The sequence below is a fragment of the Halichoerus grypus genome, chromosome 13 (genome assembly GCF_964656455.1).
Source record: "Halichoerus grypus chromosome 13, mHalGry1.hap1.1, whole genome shotgun sequence".
NCBI classification, from domain to species: domain Eukaryota; kingdom Metazoa; phylum Chordata; class Mammalia; order Carnivora; family Phocidae; genus Halichoerus; species Halichoerus grypus.
Window position 1 is genome coordinate 77,980,852 of NC_135724.1, and position 23,155 is coordinate 78,004,006.

Genomic DNA, 23,155 nt, shown 5'->3' on the forward strand with positions numbered 1-23,155 from the left:
GTTTCCCCACCTGTGGAAGTCAGGAGCTGTACAGTAAAAGCTGAGACAGCAGTGCCTGGTACATTTATGGAGCGCTTACTGTATGTTCCACCCTTCACCTGCTTCTCAACAATTCTAGGGGGCACGCATGTCATCGACAGCCCATTGTCCAGCCAGCGAGGCTCAGAGAGGTGGGGGGACATGTCCCCAGGCACACAGCTAGAAGTAGCGGTGCTCAGCTTGAGTCCCGCTCTCCTGTACAAGTAGCTTCCTCCCCTTGGGGTGCGAGGCTAACTTTGGGGGGGGCTTCCATTCCCGCTCCAACCCTCCCCACCTCCTTCCAGCCTCTGTGGGGAGGTGCTCTCCTGGAGGAGAAGCTGCCATCCCAGCTCCACTGAACTCAGCACAGAAGTAGTGACAGGGCCGAAGCTCCATCTCCACCTAGTCAGGAGGTCTGATGGAAAAACACCCCAGAGCCAGCCCAGTGGGGAGGGTGTTCTGGGAGCTGCTTCAGTCCTCTGGGCCCATAGCCAAACAGCCACAGAAAGGAGATTTGGTTCCTTCAGCAATCTGAGCACCTATCGTGTGCCTAGCAGGGAGCAAGGCCCTGGGGTAGAAGAAGTGGAAGAACTCACCCCAAATCACAGAAGCCCATGTTTATGGGGGACTTACTAGGTGGACTCTTCTTTAATCCTCACCACCTCGAGTGATCAGTGCTGTTATGATCCCCAAGTGACAGATCTGGAAAATGAGGTCCAGAGAAGGAAAGTGATTTGTCTGAGGCCACACAGCCTGATTCCGGGCCTGAATTATCTCTCTACGGTGCTGTTTACTGAACACCTACTATGTACAGCCATTGTAAGTCATCTTCACCCCTCCCCACAGACCGTAACCCTGTTTTACAGAGAGGGAAGTGGAGGCTCAGAGAGGTTAGGTAACTGGGCCAAGGTCACGCAGCCAGGAAGTGGCAGAGGAAAGATTCAACCAGCTCTGCCTGACTCCCGCAAACCTCTCATGGCCCCAAAGGGGAAAAGAGATCAGCTCCATCATTCATCAATTTATTTATTTAACCATTTATTGAACAAATATTTATTGAGTGCCTATTATGTCAGGCGTAGGGTGGGCCACAATAAAGCTGACCCAGCCCCCAAGCTAAGGGGCTCACAGTCTTGTACACGCCCATGGAGTGCTCAGACTAAATAGCCCTCTCTTGCAGACTTGGGGGCGTGCTATTAGGGATGGCTTTCTGGAAGAGGTGGATCTGGAATTCTGTCTACTTTCTGGCTGGGCGACCTGGGTAAGCCATTTAACTTCTGAGTCTCTTCATCTGAACAATGGTGAAAACAAAGCCAGCTTGTCTGGTAGCTCAAGGGGTGTCACTTGTTACAACTAACATTAGGATCCCAACCGAGCCTCCACTGCCGGGCAGAGAAAGTGGGTGGAGGGAAGAGGCGTGATGTCACTGAGGTCTAGGCTCTGGGAGGCAACAGGCAGAGAGTGCGGAAACCCTTGGAAGGCAGGAACGCAGGCTAATGGGTGAGGGGAGCGCAAAGGCCCCAGACAGGGTGTGGCCTCCGTGAGTCTAGAGTCCAGAACTGTGACCTCAGCTGGACCCCTGAGGCTTCCAGCAGGAATGAGGTCAGGGCTGGGGGCGTGTGGCCTAAAGAGAGGAGGTGTTCAAGGACTAAGAGAAGCTGCAAAAGGGGTTGTTGGTGGTGGAAGATTCTGGGCTTAAAGCTCTAGTGTTGGTGTCACCCGGATTCAAATCGGGGTCAGACACTCCTTAGTGACCTTAGGCAGGTGATGTCACTTATCTGAGCCTCTGTTTCTTCCTGTAGGAAATGTGTTCATACCTGCGTTGCCAGCTTGATGTATGGAATCAGATATTAGCAACTGTTTTATTTGACAAGGGCATGTATAGCACCTACCTGGGCCCGGTGCCATTCTAAGCCCTTTACGCATGCAAGGGTGCGGCACAGCGAGCGCCGGCTCATACACCCCCCCACCCCCCCCCGGGCAGCTACTGTCACTCTAGACATCACGTGATTTTGATACAATGACTGTGTTTTACTTTCGAATCAGGAAAAACAATAACAACCAGGAAAGCAAATTCCATTTTGGGAGCAGGATGGGGCCGCCTAAGGGCAGCTCTGGGAGCCTGGCTGTGAACTAGGCCAGGATGAGAATTCGGGGTGGCGGGGGGGACCGTCCTGCTAGGGCTGGGCACTTAGGATCTTCTCCCGGGACCTCCAGGAAGAAACTCGGGAATCAGGAACTGTTCCCTATGGGAGACGCGCCGGTCCCGGAAGCCTTCCAGGCACGTGCGCGCCTGCGTTCGGCTCTGTGCGGGTGCGCGTGCGTGTGCCTGTGCGCGTGCATGTGCATGCATCTGCGGCGGAGGCCGGGGTGGGGGGGGTGGGGGGGGTGGGGGGGGTGGGGTGGAGCGGGGGAGCGGTTTCGAGGAGGTTTCCCAGGTCCGGGTTCAGCTCCAGTCTTGCTGCGTCTTGCGTCCTTTCCACCCCGGCCTCCCGTGGCTGGCCACGGCCCCGCTGCCAGCCGCCGGCCACGGCCGTCTGTTGTGGCAGATGTTTGGCTGTGCCATGGCAACGCCAGAACAGGATGTGCCGCTGGATCGCAGCAGGGACAAGCCCACGCTCCCAGGCCGCCCACGCCGTTCCCTCTCCCAAAGGCTTTATTGCAAAGAACCACGCGGGGCCAGGTCGGGGACGGGCGGTGTTTGTATCCGGAGAGACGCAGAGCCAGCGTCCTCGGAGGGTTCGGTGGCCGGGGGTGGGGAGGATGTGTGTGCACACCCCAGCGGAGTCCCCCTCCCCCCTGCCTCCCTCTGCCCTCCAGAGCCCTGCTAAGGAAGCAGGGTGGGGAGGAGAGCTGCCCATCAGCAGGGTCTGATCTGCGGGTGTCTAACCAGTCTTCCCCACTGTTCCAGCAACGACTCACCGAAGGATTACTTTGGCCAGGACCTGTACTAAGTACTTCATGTAACAAATAACACTAAAATTCAGGGGCGTGTACTTGGTGCTAACTACCCAGTGCGGATCTCTAGCACAGCATTATGAGGTTATTTTTGTTCTTCACCTTGGGAAACTGAGTCACAGGGAGGTTAAGTCACTTGCTCCAGGGCACAGAGTAGGTGAGTCAGGGAGCTGGGATTGGGGTCCAGGCCTGTCTTCCTCCGAAGCCCTTGATTGGACAGGTGACACTGCCAGGGCCGGCTACGTAATTTGCAGGACCCTGTTGCAAAATGAAAAGGCCTGGTCTTTGTTAAGGAATTATTAGGGATTTCAGGGCGCCTGGGTGGCTGTCGGTTAAGCATCTGCCTTCGGCTCGGATCATGATCCTAGGGTCCTGGGATCGAGCCCCATGTCCAGCTCCCTGCTCAGCGGGAAGCCTGCTTCTTCCTCTCCCCCTCCCCTCTCTCTCCCACCCATGTGTGCGTGCTCTCTAATAAATAAATAAAATCTTAAAAAAAAGAATTATTAAGGATTTCAAGGGTGACAAGCAGAGCCTCAGACCAATCGCAGTGCCCTGGTAAGTGCAGAGTCCTGTGCAGCTGCCCGTGAAGCCTACCCTGGATGCTACATCACCACCCCCTAGACGCTCAGAGGGTGGGCCTGAGCAGCCCGGAGAAGCTCACAGAGCAGGATACTGAGCCACTGCAATCTGGGAGCACTCTGTCTGTTCCCAGGGCTGTGCCAGCTCATCAGAGGGGAGCAAAGACCTTCTCCCGCAAAATGCTGTGCTGAGTCCCCCAGAGCCAAGAGCCTGGGAGTTTACAGTGCAAATTTTAGCTCAATACAAAAGCATCCTTTTATTAAATCTTTACGTTTCTCTTTTTCATTATAAAAGTAACAGAACCCTGTTGCAGAGATGCGGGAAAATAGGGAAAAAGAGGAAAAAACATAAACCTTGACTCCTACCTGTCTGACTCCATTTCTGTTAGCAGGTGGTGTATTTTCTTCCTGTCATTTACAGAAGGGCTTTCTGTCAGGACCCCCAGGGATGAAACAGATGGCCTCCTCTTTGTCCCCAGCGCCTGGCACATGGCAGGGGAGCCGCAAATTGGGGGGGGGGAGGAGGGAGAATGCCAGAAGGGATGGATGTTATAAAGGGACCTGGCTTGGGTGACCTTTCAGATGCTCTGGACTCCGAAAAACTCAGGATTCTTAGATTCATAGCTAATGCCTGGTGCTGACTTAAGGTTCGGTCCAATATGCCAAGCCCTTGTTGGGGTCCAGAAGGTGACAGGTACCGACCCTGCCCCAGAGGGACTTTGGTTTAGGCAATCATGGGTGTCCCCAAACTTTCCAGGCCTTGGTGAATGAAATGAGGACTCGCTTTCAGAGCACATTTCATTCACAATCATCAAATGAATGCTCATTCACAATCATCAAATATTTATTAAGCACCTACTATGTGCTCAGCATTGCACTAAGTACACTATGGACTATTTTCTTTGGGGAGAGGATGGTGGGGTAGAAAGTATATGAATCTGGAGTCAGGCACCCTGGACTTTTGTCCCTTTCTGGCTGCGTGGCTCTGACCCACATTCCCTAACCTCTCTGAGCTTCCACCTTTTTGTTTGTAAAAGGGGGTCAAATCTGTTGTGAGGACCAACCCAGTAATATATGTGAAACTTGCAAGTAGTAGATGCTCAGTGTAGGCTACTTCCTTCCCGCTTCCGTCCCCCCTTCCCTCCCACGGGTACCAACAAGAACAGCCACCATGATACAACATGGGTGGTGGGCCAGGCCAAAGGGGGTGCATACATTATAAGCTAATTCTCAAATTCTTGGCTCCACGAGGTAGGTAGCATTGTCCTTAACCCATTTTGATATCCGACTTCCAAACTAGACAGCTCACCACCTCCAACATACCACCTGCAGGAGAATCTCTTAGCATCAGGGTCTTATGCATCCTTTCCTACGCTGGGAGGCTGTTCCTGCCAACACCAACATTTTATTTGCTGGAACAGTTTACAACAAGAGGACTTTTGAGCTGGAATGGGACCCTTTACAACTATACTTCAGGATGCAAGAGCAGTTTCCCTTTAAAGGCAAAAAATGGTGGACAGGATTTGGGAAAGAGACACACACACCTTTGTGTCATCCAAATAGCCTTTGGAGCACGACGTGGGTCAGATTTTCCAGGGGCTGGAGGCTTCATTCCTGACTCCTGTGTTTTCTTGCTGATACCTATAGGGAGACCAAGATGCATCTTCAGGTTGCTTTTTCTACTTCTGGGGTGGGGACAGCTCTGGGTAAGGTTTCAGGCGGGGAATAAGCAGTACCTACTGGCTTCACCACTTCCCAGATGTAACCGTGGGCAAACCACTTGCCCTCTGCAGGCCTGTCTCTTCATGTGTGAGCTGTGGATCACATCAACAGGGCTGTTTCGAGGACTCCGGGATTCCTTACGTAAAGTGCCGGGTACACAGGAGGGCGGGTAGAATCTGCTCCCTCGTGCTAGGGTACAGCATGCATGGCTGGGTTTTCTGAGCAGGGCTCACTTTGGACGCTGTTGGTGGACATCTTTAGAAAGGGCTTCCCCACCGTGAGGTGAATCCTTCTGAAACGCCAGTCATTCCCCAAGCCCCGCCTTCTGGAGCCTCCTCCAAGCATCTGGCCAAGAGGGGCTTCTCCAGGCATCAACACAAGCAGCAAGTGGGAGGGGGGAGGATGGGGGGCTGGAAGGGGTTGTCCTCCTCTACAAACTACCCCCACTGGTGGCGTAACCTGGGATCACACTCAACCTCAGGATCGTTACTCTGAGGATGAAATCAGGGTAAAAATCAGCCGATGATAGGAACGTTCTCCTAGCGCCCTGGGTAAATGGAGTATCTGACGAGTTTGGGGATCATCCGGGTTCTGTCAGGGGGATGTGGGTGTTGTCTCTAGGAAGCTGTGTGGAATGTGATCGTGGCTAGCGAAGTGGAAGCCTGCCCCATTGCATCACACTCTTACTTTGATGGTTTCTGTGCTTGGCCATTAGAATTCCCAGGGAATCCATCAGGAGCGTACAGAGTGCTGGGCCCGCTCCCCAGGCTCTGATTCATGTTTGGAGCCTGAAGAGAATTTAGGAGGTGTCTCCAGCCTTGCCAGCAACGAAGCCTGTCCTGAACCAGGACCCTCAGTGGTTTGGTTTCACGAACATCTTACAGAAAGGACTGCCCTGAAGCGTGCTGGCACTAACCACAGGAATCACCCCCCCACCCCACCCCACCTTAACCTTTTGCTTTGATTTCCTACTCCATGAGCAATTCCTAACCGTAATTTGGCTTCAAATGTAGATTTGTCTAGAGGACTCAGTGTGCTCATTGGCAAGTGAGAGTACTCGGACCTGCTTGACAGCTATTAATTCTTGCTCTCAAGTAATCCGCTTGCATTCTGGTTTATCCATCAGTCTCCTGTGAGTCCAGGCGACAGACACAGCAAGCCGAGGTGAACGAAACATAGTGTTTCTTGGAGTGAATGTGAGTCCCCATGCTCTTTCCCCTGACTGCGCGGCCAGAGCAAAGGACACCAAGACAGCAGGGTTTAAAACACAAGTAGCTCAGCTTCGTGAGTCACCAAGGGAGGAGAGCCACCAAAAGGGTCCTGACCTGCAGTGGATTGGGACCTGGGCAGGAGATCAGCCTTTGTTGTGTGCAGCAACTGAGGTTCCCTGGGACTCCTGCCTTGGCCACCAGCAGTAATCAGCCTCCACAGTCTCCTCTCCCATGATGTGCGGCTGGGCTGGCTTAGGTGGTGGTGCCGAACACACTCGAGCAAGAAGAGACACCTCCCAGAGTCCAAGTCCCACCTTGGCAGGGACAGGTTTTTTTGGGTATACAAATGACCACCCACATGCGGGCCCACTCTTCCTTACTAATAAAATCGGGAGGAGAAACAAGACAATTCCTAGAGGAGCTAACATCTGTTCCCTTGTTCTTTCTTCCGTCTAATGTGTCCAGGTTTCTATAGCATGGGGCTTAGCACAAAGGAGGTGCTCAGTAAAGACTGGCTGTCAGGACGATGCAGATACGCTGACTGTCTTAGCAAGGACTGAAGAAGCAGCTTCCTTTTGCATGAGTTCACAGGTCGTCAAACGTTTATAAAGAAAAAGTTTATTTTCATCACAAGCACACAGACTATTACAGTACACACCAACAGAAGTAAAAAAAAAAAAAGTGCATTATGCATCTTCTACTGCAAATTCACAGTACAAAAGATACTGCCTTTTAAATATATAATATAAAAAAAACACGAAGAAAAACAACAGAATAAAAAAAAAATCATTGATATCTTAACGCAACACGCTGGAACCCACTGGCAGCTTCTGAAAACCAAAGAACTTATCTTAGAGAGCTCCTGATTTTGCAGGGGCTGGTGTCTGTCCCCGCATTTGGTTGCAGCGAGCTCAGGACACCAACGGAGGAGAAAACAGGGAGGCCTAGGTGGTGACACAGCTCTATTAAACAAGGGTACAACTGTGTGATGGGGGGAGGGGGGGTGCACCCCCGGCTGGCTAGCAAACCAAGTTCTGTGCTTTCCTTGCTACCGTGGGACACACCGTGAGCCAGTGCCTGCCTCGCCTGCAGGAACCACCAACGCTCCTTGGACAGTTGCGGGGGGCACCCCCCCACCCCCGCATATGATCGCACAGCAGATGAGCACAAGCACGGGGTAGGGCGAGCTCCAGCCCTCACGCTAACCACCACTGACAAGGCAAAGGTCCAATCACAGAAGGTGAGAGCTTACCAGTTTCCCATAAATACACAGTATTTGTAAACTATTATTAAGGCACTCAATTGTAAAACAATAATTACAGTGTCGGAAAAGGGGGAGGAAGCAGCCACCTTCTTGTGTGGCACGGCCAACACAAAGGACAGCAGAAGGGCTGGGGGGCTGGTTGTAAAGACTCCTGTTGCAGAGACTGACCGAAGCCGGGGCCGTGGCACCTACCGCTAGACAAAAGGGGGGGGGTCAATGTCCGGGTCTCCAAGGAGTAGCACTGCACACGGCCCCATTCCACATCGGTCAAGGTGATCCGCTTTGTACTAGGGTGACACAGCATGTATGTGGATGGGAGAGAAGTGACCCGCAAGATGATTTGATTCAAGTTGCATATATATATATATATATATATGCATATATATATGTATGTATGCAGAGTGAGCTCATACACATAAGTATGCAGTTGCAGAGTACACAATAAAAAGACCAAGTAGCTGAGCATGGGGGGCTCAATCAACTCCCTTTGTTTGGCATGCAGCATTGGCAAGAACCTGTGGGATGGCAGCGGAGCGGGGGCACCCTCGCTGTGCTAAGTGTTGCCAGTTCCTTAGCCTGCCTAGCTCTCCTGCCGGAGGTCACGTGGCTGTCCTCACCGGGTCCGGGGAAGCTCTGCTAGGTGGCCAGCCAGAGGAGGGTTGGGTGGAATGTATTCTGGAACAAAGCCTTTCTGGTCAACAGAGAGCACATCTTTCTTCAGATACTTTGGGTAAGGTCACGCATATGACCGTGCCTAAATGACGCATCAATTCTTCTCACTGGGGAGAAAAGGCCCCAGGGGGGCCGGGGGAGTCATGAACCTTCTGGGATCGGGCCAGGGTGGAGAGACAAGAGTGCCGAAGTACTGGGCTGTCCTGAAGATGCTAATGCTCTTGCAACTTTGGCTCCACCCTGTGGCGTCCTCTGGGCTTATCCAGGAGGGAAAAGGCTTTAAGAATGGGCTGGAATGGTTTTTGGCTAGAGGGGTGGGGTGGAACGGAAGGGAAGGCTGGACAGTGCGGCCACCTGGGAGCAGCTGGTGAGTGATCTCACGCATGCAAACGGTGTCACCACCCAGGAGCGTGCTGTTGGGCACCCAGAGGTCGGCATGGGTCCCCGCGAAGAGATCAAAGAAACGGGGAATGCCAAGAGCAAGAAGCCTTGTGCTGAGGTTCTTCAGCGGTGACCATCGCTCCAACACCCTAAAGTAGCATGAAGGCAAAGAAACTGAAATCGGCATTATGGAATCAAGATCAGAGGGCAGCGTGGTTCCTCCTCTCTCTGGATCCGGTTTCCCCCTCGTACTTAACAAAGCTTGACAAGAAGACCCTCTACCCCACCCCGGATCAATGCAAGATGAAGATGGAGGGAAGTTCAGTCTAACTTGCGGCACGCCGCCTGAATTACAGTAAAAGAGACAGAGGCGAGGTGGGACATGAAAGGCAGTTCAAGACTCAGGGAGATTATCCAGCTGATCTAGAAAAATCCCGTTCTCCATTTCAGTAAGGACATTCCCTGAAGATGGTGGTCACCAGGATCAATGACTTTCACAGCAGAAACCCCCGCCTCCCACTTGTGCCCCCCACGTTCAGCACGTTTGCCATCAGCAAAGATTCCAGACAGAGCATTGGTCAAGATGTGGCCTATCTTATGGCACAGACTTTCTTTTCAGAGGCCAGTGAGTCATGGAAAAAAGTTCGTATACTTTCCTCCAGGCCACGGTGTTATCCACCCAATCAAGAACGCCGCCATTTTGCTTTGATAATGGGGACCCGGGCCCTGGTCTGTGTAGATGCTGACCTACAAGCCGTGCTTGTGAAAACGAAAGGGTCACCAAAGGCCGAAGACTCACTCCAATTTGTAATCCTCCTCCTATGCTTTCAAAATTAAAGTTTGCAAAAATATATTGTTCTCACACACCAGACATGTGTGGTTAAAAGAGCAACATAAGCCCGTCACCATCAAATCTAAAGGATCATCTGACACAAAAATGGAGCCACCTCGCGAAATTTAATTTGGCAAAACATATTGAACTCAATTATGTTTTTGGAGAATGATGTTTCTTTTGGCTGGGGGCGGAGGGGGGAGGGAGGACCCCAATAGGGTTTCCAGGAAGAAGTAGATAATCACCTTTTAAGGTGATTTCAATTGACAGGGGTGGAAAAACAAATTCCTATAAAATAACATTATGTTAAAAACAAAAAACAAAAAACAACAAAAAAAACAACACTGGGGAGGAAAAGTTCCTGGAGAGAGTGTTTCGGCACAAACTCCACCCACCAGTTGAAATGTGGACCACCCTTGTCCACCCTTGTTCCTGAAGACCCTGCCTGGGGTACTCTCTGGCTGCTCTCGGGGACCCAGGTCCGACCACTGTAAGATACAAGATGGCAGTTCCTTCGGCCACTTTCTGAGCTTGGCTGGCGCCGGAAGGCTTCTAGTTCCACTGAATACATCTGGCTGACAGCTGAGTGCAAAAGAAAGCTTCAGCCGGCAGCGCCCCATACCTACGCAGCTACCCCCACCCTGCAGGAGAGCACGCAGGGGTGGGTGGGCAAGGTCTGGGTCGGGAGAAGGCAAGGGCTGGGCCTGAGGTGTCCAAGAGGCAGGGGAGGAGGGCTTCAGATCTGCCAGTTTCTTCCTGGAGGGCCCCGGGCAGCCCTGTTGTCAAATGAAACCAAGGGTCAGCAAACCTTTTCTAGAAAGGGCTCGATCGTGAGGATCTTGGGCTGTGCAGGCCACACGGTCCCTGTTGCAGATTAGGTTGTTGTTTTTAATAACCCGTTATAAATATAAACGCCATCCTTAGCTCATGGGTCTGTATAACAGCACTGCGCACTCCCTGGATGAAACCCTTCTGCCTTTACCAAGCCCTTTCCCCACTCTCTCTCTCCAAAATACTTTAAACAGCCCGTCCTGCCGATCGACACCAGCGGACTCCCTCCGCCCAGGCCCGGGGCCCGGGCCAGTGAGTGTCACAGGCTCAGCTCACCTGATTCTGAAGGCCCCCCCACCCACCCCCCAGCCCAGGCCGGGACTACAGACCCCTCCTCTACTCTGTCCTCACCGCTAGGAAGGGCCAAAGAGAGACAGGGAACAGTAGCCTCACGGAAGGAAGGGGCGACTGTAAACATCTGTGAAGCTTTTCAATGGTCTCGTTTCTCCGAGAAGCTGCAGGGCTGTTCCTGGAGAGTGACTGGCAGAGCTGCTCATGACCGCTTAAAGCCCCCTTTCCTCCCCGAACATGCTCCGGTGACCTCATGAGCCCAAGGGCCCGGGCTCCTGGCAGGCCGATACACGTCTCGGACCCACCACCCCTGCCAGACGTTCGAGCGCTTTCAAAGCCTCAACGCAACCACATCGGGTTTAGCAGCAGATGAGGCGCGGTGATGCTTTTTGGGTCCTTCTCCCCAGACCAGGGGCAACTTACACGTCAGCATTAGCAATGACTGAGGACGTCCCATATACACATCCCCCCTCCTCACCCCAGTGCCGGCCAGACACACGCCGCTCCGCTGGGACAACACACCAGGACAAGGAATCCAACTGCACAGATGATCTCCACACACCACAGAGTTGGTTCAACAACAGCATTCCACGGCCTTGTCTAACTTTACCTAGCAGTGGTGGATGCAGTCGACTTAAAAAGTCTTTTAACGCTTTTTGGGGGTCCCCACCAAATAAAAATTAAAAAAAAAAAATTCTCTTTTGGAAAAACCTTTTCTGACACAGCATTATTCCCTGGGAGGAGCCTTGGTCACTACTGTATTTTAAAAATAAAAAGCACAGCAAGAACAGAGGTAGGACTTATATTGCCATCCAAGGGTTTCCCCGCAGGGGCCTGAACGAGCTAGGAACGTGCGCCGTGGCGACGGAAACATCACCGCTGCCACCCTTTTGCACGGTGCAAATGGAGTATTCGGGATGTGTGTGCATATATCTGTATATGCTCTTTTTAAGAACAGGATTCTTCCTGAAAACACAGGACTTGGGGATCGGAGTTTTGTGTCTACTGGCCGACGGCTTCTGGCTCTCCTGGGCCACCCCACTGGCATCACCCCCCCCTTTCTTCTTGTGCTGGGTTATTCTTGTTTTCTCTCCTCCTCTCTGCGGCGAGAGTGGGGAGAGTTAGAATGTCAATCGTTTAGGAGACATCACGGCCAAAACCCACAGTGAAACAAAGGGAGGGACCACGTGAAAATAGACGTCCGAATACAGCAAGAGGCGGGTCAGCTTTTGCTCATCCACGAGGGGCTTCTCAAGTGTTCTGAAGCAGATTTCCCTGATGGTTGAGAGGTCGTGGCTGGGTTCCTTGGGGTCGCCTGGGGTTCACGCAAGAAGGAAGACTCGCTCGACTTGGCGTCCCGGGAGTCGGTGAGGGCGGACACATCTGCCTCACTGGACAGGTCCTCTGTCGAGAAGTTGAGACTTCCAAGCTTGGCCAGAGAGTGTGAGCGTTTCAGTGGGGACGAGACGGTGAGGCCCGCCAGCCGGAGCCGGGTCTCGATCTCCTGCGTCCGCTGCTTCACCAGGCCTGGCTTGCCTCGGACGCTGTGGATGCTGTCACTGCTAGAGCTCCGCGTCAGGTTGGAGCTCATGGAGGAGGACGTGGGGGTGTAGCAGATGGTCTTCAGGAAGTCTTTTGAGAAGTGACTGGTGTGATCCAGGCGGCAGAGGAAGGGAGTGGGGCTTTTGAGTGAGGCGCCTTCGAACGGAGGCGGGATGGCCTCTGACTTGTCATCGCTCCCAGCGAGACTGGGCAGGGCCGGGGGCCCTGGCGGGTGGACAGGAGCCAGATCAGTGTTCTCCTCGGGGACGCTGGCCTCCACCCTGCCGGCGGGGCCGTCCCTGCAGGGAGACGCTGGGTCTGCGGGCGTGCCCTTCAGCCTCTCCAGTTCTTTGGTGTGCTTTCGGACCAAGCCCGCCTTCTGCAGCTGAATGATGGATTCCTGGTGCTGCATCAGGTAGCTGTTGGTTGTCGGCTTCTCAGCTTCTTTACTGAACAGAAGCCGCAGGTCCTTGGCCGGTTTCAGATCTTTCTTGGGCGGCGATTCATCCTTCGCTACGTCCATGCTTGGAAGGTTCTTATCACAGTGAGAATTCTTCAAAAGGAGGGACTTTGGCAGGACTTTTTGGGTTTCTCTGGAAGATTCCAAAAGGCTAGCTGGTAGTTCTGGGGCAGCTGCGGCCCCGGAGCCACCGACGTCTGGCCTCCTCGAGCCTGCTGGTGGTACCAACGGGGGACTCTCGCTTGGGCCAGACGCCAGTTTCTCTAAAGCTCGGGATCTGCTGGACGTGTGGGCCACAGGGGAGGAGGTGAGGTGGGGCAGGAAGGTTGGCTGGGTACAGATGGCGGGAGCTCCAGGGTTCTCGCCCCGCTCCCTGAAGGCCTCAGGAGCCCCACTGGTTACAGGGTACACGCAGTCGGCGCAGGATTTGTAGGAAGGCTTCACCTTGTTAAGGATCCCGAATATAGCATCGTGCTGAAAGGGGACAAGAACATCGTGAGTATACAACAGCGAGCCAGAGGCCGCAACACACGAGCAGGGTGTGTGGGCCTGGGCAGGCGCTGGAAAGGCAGTGCTCCCCCACCCCCCTCCAGCTCGCGCAGGAACACAGGTCTCTCGGAACCCGCGCAGCCATGAACAGTGAGTGCTGGATGCAGATGCTGAACCCAACTGTCCAGAAGCTACGTGACTACGATCCTGGGCACACCTCCGGCCACACGGCCAGCACGGTCAGGGGCGCAGCCTGCTCAACGCTGCCTTCACCATCTCACGCGGGCGCCTCTCCCTTTCTTTCCCTTTCAGAAAGAATCTGTGCTTGGGGAGTACGCAGCCTGAAAACGGGGCTCCTCCCTGCTAGCATGAACACAGCTAGCTCCAAAGAATCACCATGTAGCCATTGGCTGTGGTCTTCACGGTGGAGGTGGTCAAAGGCAAAAATGGCTTTGGAAAGACTCCAGTACAGACCCAAACACGGGTGCTCACAGTCCCGCATGAGGGAACCAGGCTGAGGTGGGTTTTATAGACCAATGGGGAACATGTTTGCGTTGTTTTCTGAGGAAAGCCACCTGCCTCTAGGCGAATGTGCCATGCGCCTCCACATCGGGCCCTTCCGACGGGCAGGGCAACTGCTCACCTCCCTCACATGCCCATCGACAGACAACAGGGCTGCTCCTATGGGCTGAGGCGGACAGTGGTTTAGCTGCGAGATTCCCAAGCTGGCCTAAAACAGCGGCCCCCTGGCAAAGGGCTGCTGGTCCATGTTTCTCCCTGCCCCCTGCCCACGGCCCTGACCATCAGGGCCTCATCCCATCCTGTGTCACAGATGTAGGTCCCCCAAGAGAAGAAGTCATGGGGTGGTCCAATACTGGAGGAATCGTAAGGAAACCCAGCCATGATTCCTAGGGGCTGCAGGGGAGCATACGGAGAGCGTGTGGTGGGGGAGGCGGGAGGCCGACCTCCTAACCTAGTCAGGATTCCTGGGTCAGCCAGTGAGACCTGACCACCCCCGAACTCTTGACCCAGAAATTTTTCTGAAGCTCTGACTGAAGTTTTCTCCTAAAACCTTTAGGACCTAATGTTCTAAAATGTGGGTAGAATGTCTCACGGTCGGAGATTTAGGACTACCTTTCGGAGCCCAGGAGCAATAGGCTGGGAGCAAATTCACGCATCCAACTCACATTTAGGGAGCGCCTGTCACACGTCAGGACTGGCGTCACGCACAGGGGCTGCAAACAAGACATGGTCCCTGCCCTCAGAGGGTCTAGTGTGGACCAGAAAACTGAGTGACAAGTGACAGGATGGAGAAGGGTGAGCTCAAAGTCTTCTGCAGAGGGAAGGCTTCCCTGAGGAGCCGAACCTCAGCTGAGACCTTTGGGACCAGCAGGTGCTGACCAGGCAGAGGGGAGCAGAGAAGGCAGTCACCTTGCAGCTCAGCCCTCTCCAACCTGGCACCGCAGTCAGGAAAGGAGAGTTGAACAAGTGAACGAGTGCTTGTCTCTTGGTCCTATTCCCTAGAGAACCTCACCCATTCAATCCAATTCTGGCCAGGAAAGGCAGGCCGTCCTTCATGTCTCTCCTTACCCACGCTGCCCCTGTTCATCCACGACCCACCCGGTGCCGTTTCAGACTGATGGACAGTCCTGGACAGGCGTTTTGTATCATCTGTCTTTATAGGTATTTGCTCTTTGAGGGAAGGGTGAGTGGTGGGAGAAATTCACCGGTAACTAACATCTGGTACTTCCCATTTCCTTTGTATTAGAACGTGGGAAAGACAAACCCTCTGGATGTGGGAATGCATTGCCGAGTGCTCTCACCTGTGAATCCCGGCTGTCTCGGAAGATGGGCGGGGAGGCCTGGGGAAGTGAAGCTCCTTGGCCCGGGCCGTGGCAAGAGCTGGTACAGAGCGAGGGTGGGACCCGGGAGCGGGCGGCACAGCACACCGCTCATGACACCAGCCTCGGCTCCTGGGCCCCCCGGAGGAGGGGAGAGCCTGGCGGATTTAATAATTTTCTGAGCAAGGGCCAGCTTGCTAAGACCATGTTGCAGAAACCCACCATTTAAATAGGATAGCCACGCGGGATTAATGGAGTCAAGCATTACAGTAGGAGCTGGAAGACCAGATAGTTGATGATACTGAGCAATTGCTACCCATTTCTTCAAGGTGGTATTGTGGTTATGTTATAGACGGAAGCATCTGCGAACGAAGCGACCCAGCTGGGGTTTGGTTAGATGACTCAGAGTGTGGGGAAACTGAGTGGGGCGGGGATGAAATAGGAATAGCCTTGTGTTGATAAATGTTGAAGCTGGGTGGTAAGTTTTGTTTTACATTTTACGTAAGAAAGAGACCGAGCTGGAAGCTCTGACCAGCTGTGAATGAGGCGCATTGTGGGGGGCCTGTAGGGATGAGCGCCAGGCCCTGCACACCCCCGACCCACGGTACGCCCGCACTCCCAGGCGCCCTGCAGCCGCACTCGGGGAACGGCCGCTGCCCTCGCCCTCCGCGCCGGCCCCCCTTGCCCACCTCGAAGTCATCGGGACAGCTCCTCTTGCTGTTGTTGTTGTTAAGGTTCTCCCGGTTGAGCAGGCCTTTATTGGGCTGGGGTGGGGGCCGCCCCCACCGCCCTGCCCCTGGGGCCTCCTCCCCTTCCATCTCTTCCACCTGCTGCGAGGAGCCCCTCTGGGCCTTGGGGCTCCCGGACTCCAGCTTCTTCCTCACTTCCTTCTCGCAGAGTCCAGAAGCTTCCTGGGGATGTCTGGCTGGCATGTGTGCCTCAGTCGGCTCGGCCGCTTCCTCCAACAGAGCGTCCCTCTCCAGATCCTCCAGGTGGACCAAGCTGCCAGGTTTGTCGTTGGGGGAAGGCAGGAGGGGGTCTGAGAGCCGCCGGAAGCAGCAGGGGAGAGTGGGGCCTCCCGGGGCCCCGCTGTCTGGGAACGCGGGCTGGGCAGCATCGTCCAGGCAGGGCAGCCGGGCCTCCGGGGTGCCGTCCAGCGTCTCCGGCAAGAAGTCCCCCGACCCCGCAGGGTCGTCCGCAGGCTGCTGCACGCAGGTGTTGCTCTGCTGGCGCCAGAGCTTGTTGTGCCGTTGTTTGCTGTGGGGGAGGAAGGGCAGAGGAAGGTCATGGGGGCCAGTGCCCTGAGGGTCCCGGGAGGGACAGCAAGACACAGCCCATGGCTGACAGATGGCGCTAGGACGCTCAACCCCCGGGGCTCCCGGCAGCAGCCCTCAGTGACTATGCCATGCAGTGACCAGGTGGCAGACCCGTGACGGCGGTCTAGACCTTGGGTACCATCAGGGTCTCGCCGTGCCGCCTCGTTCTGTGAACTCAGCCACGCCACCGCCCGTCCCACCTCTGAAGCCCTCCATCTGTCAGTAGAGTAATAATCCTCTCCTCCCTATCCTGTAGGGAGACAGTGGGGACCGAAGCAGAGAGCACATGGAGATTTATGGGTAAACATAATGCACGTCAAGTTGGGAAAACTGGAGAAAACCACAAGATTTTTTTTTTTTTTTGTCAGAAAGATGACAGGTCACTTTTAAAAATAGGTCTTATGGGCGCCTGGGTGGCTCAGTTGGTTGAGCGACTGCCTTCGGCTCAGGTCATGATCCTGGAGTCCCGGGATCGAGTCCCACATCGGGCTCCCTGCTAAGCAGGGAGTCTGCTTCTCCCTCTGACCCTCCTCCCTCTCATGCTCTCTGTCTCTCATTCTCTCTCTCGCAAATAAAAAAAAATCTTTAAAAAAAAAAAAATAAAAAAAAAAATAAAAATAAAAATAGGTCTTATGATATCGTGGTAGTATGGTTATAACACATTTTTAATGTAAAGGTCAAAAAAAAAAGAAAAGAAGAGAAAACTTTATTTTTTTTTTTTTATTTTTTAAAGATTTATTTATTTATTTGAGAGAGCGAGAATGAGAGAGAGAGAGTACATGAGAGGGGGGAGGGTTAGAGGGAGAAGCAGGCTCCTCGCCGAGCAGGGAGCCCGATGCGGGACTCGATCCAGGGACTCCAGGATCATGACCTGAGCCGAAGGCAGTCGCTTAACCAACTGAGCCACCCAGGCTCCCAAGAAGAGAAAACTTTAATGTGAAATCAGGTAAGGCACCTCCATGACCCTTGGGGCACCCGCACCAACACCCTGCAGGGGTGCGGGCTACGACGAGAGGAGATGGGGACGGGGCAGTGTGAATTAAGGGCCTGCTGTTGTTTGCAACGCACGGGAGCACCATGACCGTTCGAGACCGCTCTGTGTGCCCGTTCCAGGCAAGGCCAAGAGGGCCCCCAGACGGGGCTGCAAGTCAAGGTCACTGCCTTGTGGCTGTGACCCCGGCCTGACGACCCCTGGGGAGGCTGTGGAGGCCGCAAGCCCCTGATGGCAGCAAGTGTCTGAAGGGCTAAGGGAAAGGAGCAGGATGCCCATGGCTCCGCCCCCTCCGCATCGTCCCGGGGCCCTGCCTGGGGATCTGTCCAGCCGCTCCCTGGGTGACAGTAAAGGGACTCCAGAGATGTCCAGAGCTGTTCTCGGACCCCGTTCCACCCTGCCAGGGCACTCCTGCTTGCTCACACTCGGCCAAGAAGCCCGTGGACTGAGCCTGTGGCCTCCTCATAATACGAGTCAGAAATAATCCAGGGAGAAAGGGAGTCCCAGGTGCAGTGGGGATCTGCCTCCACGGGGCCTCCCCACACCGGAGCCTTGGGGGCGGGCAGACCCGGGTGTGCTCTCTCCCCTGTGCTGCCCACTGGCTGTATGATGTGGGACACCCTAACCTCCAGCGTCAGCTCATTCCCCCCGTACGCCGGGGATACCCTGTCCTAGGCAGACCTTTTCTGGGTGGGGGTTAGAGATTTCAAAAGCTCCGTTTCATTCACCACGAGCCAGGTCTAGCCCGGCATCTGCAGAGGTAAACCTGCACAGTCCTCAGGTAGATCTCACAACAGCCCTACCAGGTGGGCTTGAACTGCAAACTCAGAAGAGGAAACCAGGGCCGGGGGAGATGGGCGAGCTTGCCCTACAAGGCCCGGCTCGTCGGTGCCGGAAGCCAGTTGGCCCTGAGGCATCGGAACTGCCCTGTGGCGAAGCCTGGCCCACGGCTCGGCACAAAGCAGATGCTCAGGAAACGGGGACGGCCACGTGCCTGTGCCACCCATGACGTCATGCCTTGGATGAGGAACCGCGCACCGTTCCCTCCAGCAGCAAAACAGCTTTCTGTGTGTGCCAACAAAATCAAACAGATCCCTCCTGGAAACCACTAATCAAACCCCAAACAATAGCTGTTTTTCTCAGTCCGACTCCCCACCAACCCCCCCAAAGGCGGGATTTTAGCTGCAGAGACTGCTGCCAGGCCAGACGGGAGCCCGCTTGGTTCTGCCAACCCTTCCCCGCAGACGCTCACCCACCTCGCGTCCAAGATGCCTTCATACTCAGACAGCTGCCTCATAAAGCCCGCGTTGGGCCGTGTAATGCTGCGTTTCTGCTTCACGTAGTTGTATGCTTTTTCCAGAGGCCAGCCAAATTCCTTCATTGCATAGGCTATGACCGTGGAAGCCGATCGGCTAACACCCATTTTGCAATGTACCAGGCACTTGGAATGGTTCCTCCTGCAGAGGCGGGGGACAGAGTCCAGAAACTTCCATAATTTCATTCTCTCAGGTTTTACCCAGTGCATTTTGTTTTTCTTTAAACCCTGAAGTTATCTCAGTGCCCAGACCCCACTGCCCCCCCGCGTCCTGATATTTATGCAGCAGATGGCCGCACACCCTCGAAAGGAAATACCTTCACTGCAACATCAATTAGCACACAATGGGAAATCGAGATAAATCTGTCCTTGCCTTGCCGAGTGCTGCAGGGAGGGCTCCCAAATCGGGCCGCCCTCAGGGACAAAGCGGGACTGCTGGGATGGGCCAGGAGACCAGAAACTCTTGCAGGAAGCAAAGGGGGCAGCAAAAGGGTAATCTGCAAAAGCTACACAGCTGCTCCAGCAGATGAAGATGGGCAACGGGTGACTGCAGAGAAAACGGGGTCAGCAAATGGAAGGCTGCGAGGTCCTCGGGAGGGCAAGACGCTCGCCAGACAGGGAGGGTTGAGGAGCTAGAACAAGGACGGCAGCAACCTCAACTTGGACGAGGGGAAGAAGGCAGGTGGATCGGTCATTTGTAAGGAGGCGGTAGTGGCCTGGGCGGGGCTGATGTCACAGGAACGGCAAGGCCGTGTTTGTCGAGACTTCTTCGGAGGCTCGAGAATGGGAGGGTACACGATGCTGGAAGGGGCCGCACCTGGGAAGCTTTATTTGTACAGGAGGCAGACCCACCAGCCTGCCTGTTTACACTGGAACCAGCTGGCCCATCGGGTGGGTCTGGGCTCCTTTCCTAGACCCCAGGCTTCAAATTCATCCCCATTTGTCAGTGCATTTTGTTCTGTTTTTGTTTTTTTGTTTGACTGCTGGCCTGGAATCTATCCCCCAGGAATGCAAACAAACTAAGATTCAGTAAGGACATGTTACAGAGCTTTGACCTCAAGAGGTACGAAGCAGAAGACAGGGTTTCTTTCGATAGCAATGCAAAAGCTTCTCTCTCTCTATTCTGGACTTCAGTGAGGCAGAGTTGTCCCACAGGAGAATAAGGGGAGGACAGAAGACAGGGTGATGCCAGGAAGAGGCTCAGGGCGACGAGGACCTCTGATGGTCTGCCCCATTCCGTGAACAAGAAAACTACAGTAACTCAGGTGCAGAAGGTGGGCCAGGTCTCGTGGCCTCTGCCTGAGCAGCTTTCTCTGGGGAAGCAGCCCCAAAGGTGTTCATAGTCCACGCAAGACCTGGCCCACCCTCCTCCCTCCTTTGGCTCAGCGACTCCCTGTAGACAGAGCTCCAAAGAATGTCCACGAGATATCAGATCCTTGCCTGGAAGCAGTGATGATGACAAAAGTGTGATCCAATGTCACAGTCGATGACAGAGGAAACAGGCTCATTGGGGCCCCCACCCTGAGAAGATCAGTGACTGTGCCTTTTGGTGCTAGGGAGTCCTGTGGTCTAAAACCAGAGGTCCACCAGACATCAAAGGCTTCACAAACCAGAGATGTCTGGGACTGCCATTAGTTTCTGCCCAGCCGGCATCTGCCAGTTACTTCCTCAGGCCAGCCTCTTTGGCTTCTCCATCCACTTACTTTGCTTTGTTTATGAAATGGTACGCTTCGTTCCAGTGGGCAAGAAGGTCTGTTGTCTCTTCGTCGTAGACACGAATGTTATGATACGCAAATAAGCCAGGAAAAAAATTATCTATTTCTCTGGTGACATTTAAAATGTAGTCCACACTGTAAGGAGAAAAAAAAAAAAAAAGAACAAATTTGGAGAATCAGAATGAGGAACTACAAAAAGACAAAGTAACAGAAAACTGAGCAAGGAAAAAAATTAAATACACACATAAAGCGTATATGTTTACGGTGGGACTTTGGTTTTTCCTTAAGGAGTAATTTTTTTTTTTTTTTTGTATTTTCCAAATGTCCTCTATACGATGAGAATGTATTACACTTATAATAAACAACAAATTTCTTTGTAAAAAAAAAAACTTACAAAAAAAAGTTCAAAGCACTGCTGAGCAATGTGAATTCTGGAAACGAGACATATGTATTACTTAAATACATTTTCAGACACACTCAAAGTTTCAAACTTCGTAATGGTTATTTATTAATATACAGAGGCTTAAAAACAAAAAACAAAGTCTCTACTTTTAAATAGCTAAGAGAGTAGAATATATCCATCCATTATTTATGTCCTTGAGAATTGCCTTAAATCCTCTTGAAACAAGGCAGACTACAAATAAATACATAAACAGCGGGGAGGGTCTTCGAACGCAGGTTCTCTAAACTTGATACTTATATTCCCGGAAGACCAAAATAATTTCAGGAGTTAGAAAATACCTCAAATAGGGTTTGTAAGAGAATACTTATAAATGCTTTACAAAATACCTTTCAAAATCATTTATTTATTCCCAGCCAGAGAAAGCATAGATGGTATCACTCTACATTTTCAGAAAACTTTCTGTTGAAAGAACACATCTTAACCAGTAGTTCTAAAGATATATTTTAAGATTTGTTTAGTCTTGATTTTTAAATGCAGTAATTCAAGAATGCCATCATGTCAGACCCACAGAACGGTGATTTTGTGGCTGTGTTGTTTAAAAAAAAATGTCCAGACATCTGTTCTTGAAGGTCTAGATTTAAACATTTTTTTTTTTTTAATTCCTGCTGCTGGGCATTTCTCAGACTGAGATGGGCATGTTTCTGACCAACACTGAGTATTTAGCCGCCAGATTCCCACCAGGCCCCAAAGTCTAACCTCAGGGAGAACCAGGAGTGGTCCTGGGACCAGAGTGGCCGACTGGCCCCACAGGTGTGTGTGTGTCCACGCTACGACTGCCAGCACCTGTTCCGGGGGGGGGGGGGGGGGGAGGGCAGTGGGGCCCAGGAGGGGGCTCGTGGCCCTACCAGCATCCAGGCTGTCCTCTGCCACTGGAGTGTGACTGAGAATCGTTCTTGGTGACACACACAATCCCACAGAACCCCGTTAAGATCTAAAACGCATGAATTATTCAGGAGGTGGCATTTTGAAGCACATCTGCTTAGCTATGCAAATCAGCCCAGCCCTTGGAGATGGGAGACAGGGTGCAGGCAGTTATAAGGGCTCAACCTCGGGGGTTTCTAAGCTGCCTGGAAGGACAAGGGGGGACGAGGGGAGCAGACTCACCCTGAGCCCTGCAGTTCCTCCAGATTGGATGCATTCCATTCAGAGCCCTGGGGGACAGATCACACAAACCCCCGTGAGTGTCACATGTCCGCCTCAGAGCTGCTTAGGGGATGCATGGGGTGGGCCAGCCCTAGGTGGGGGAGGGTTATTTCATGGGCCCTTGGCCTTAGATGGGCGGACAGAACTAAAAGAGGCCGCTAGCCAAGCAGGTTCCGGAGGCATTCCCGGCGTCGTCAGCCTGCGTGGAAGGCCCTGGCTGTCCCCTGGCCTTCAGGAAACGGCAAAACCTGGACCGCCCCCGCCCCCACCACGTCCTTTCCTAAGGCTCCAGCACGGTCCTGTCACCAGAGGCAGTGACCTCCGGCTTCCCGCTCAGGAGAGGGCACTTTCACACACCACTAATTTAAAGCAGGAATCTGTCTACCTTTTCGGGCAAGTATTTTTAAAAGTTCCCACCCTCTGACCCAGTGGTTCCACATACAAAGAGCTGCCCTGAGGAAACATCCAGAATTCGCACGTAGATTTATGCACGAGGATATTTATGGTTATTTGCGAGGACAAACAATGAGAACAACTTAGAGATCCGACAAGAAGAAACCAGTAAAATAAATGATGACGATGAAGCCACACGATGGGGCAATTAAAAATAAATTGTACTTTGGGTGGCTATTTAACGACACAGGGAAATGCCGCATAATGAAAACAACTTAAAAAAAGAAAAACAGGATACAAAACTATATAAACATTATGATTCTTTCCTTTCCTTTCTTTCTTTTTTTTAAAGAAGCTATATAGACATAAAAAGAAAAAACCCAGAAGATGGGAAAAAAAATATACTAAAACGTTAATGGTGACTACGTCTAGATTTGCGAAATTGGGAATGCTTTTTACTTTCTTCTTTGGAGTTACTGGTGTTTCTGAACCTTCTATAACATGTTTTAATTTAATGCCTTTTAAAGCATTATTATAAAACGAACCCTCCATTTCTAAGCTTCCCAGGAACAAAGAAGGGGAAAAAACAAAGAAAAAGCTATCACTTCGCTCTTCGGCAATGCAAATGACACAGAGTTGTGAAGAACAAGAGACCCCCCCCACCAAGTCTCCCTAGAAACTTCCCTTCCCAGGAGGGCAGACCCCTCAGGACGCAGGGGCCCCAGGCGGCCA

At 53.0% G+C, this 23,155-nt stretch overlaps 1 protein-coding gene and 1 long non-coding RNA gene across 7 annotated transcripts in view; both read right to left on the reverse strand.

Moving 5' to 3' along the window:
• Positions 1–2,425: 2,425 nt before the first annotated feature.
• LOC144379804 (uncharacterized) lies at positions 2,426–6,165 on the reverse strand. The gene is made up of 3 exons (XR_013443191.1): positions 5,096–6,165; positions 3,918–4,033; positions 2,426–3,231 (listed from the first exon to the last, which is right to left on the reverse strand). It is a non-coding gene; the product is annotated as an uncharacterized LOC144379804 (long non-coding RNA).
• Positions 6,166–7,473: 1,308 nt separating this feature from the next.
• SSH1 (slingshot protein phosphatase 1) overlaps positions 7,474–23,155 on the reverse strand; it is a 59,054-nt gene continuing 43,372 nt past the window's right edge. For 5 of the 6 annotated variants that reach the window (XM_036085960.2, XM_078060857.1, XM_036085964.2 and 2 more), the window contains 5 exons: positions 21,992–22,038; positions 20,413–20,559; positions 18,651–18,851; positions 15,777–16,344; positions 7,474–13,231 (listed from right to left, as the gene is read on the reverse strand). In XM_036085960.2, coding sequence (XP_035941853.1) covers positions 11,978–13,231; positions 15,777–16,344; positions 18,651–18,851; positions 20,413–20,559; positions 21,992–22,038 — 2,217 coding nt within the window. In that variant the 3' untranslated portion in view covers positions 7,474–11,977. Of the gene's footprint in view, positions 13,232–15,069; positions 15,246–15,776; positions 16,345–18,650; positions 18,852–20,412; positions 20,560–21,991; positions 22,039–23,155 lie in introns of all 6 variants that reach the window. The other variant, XM_036085968.2, reaches the window with a different exon arrangement.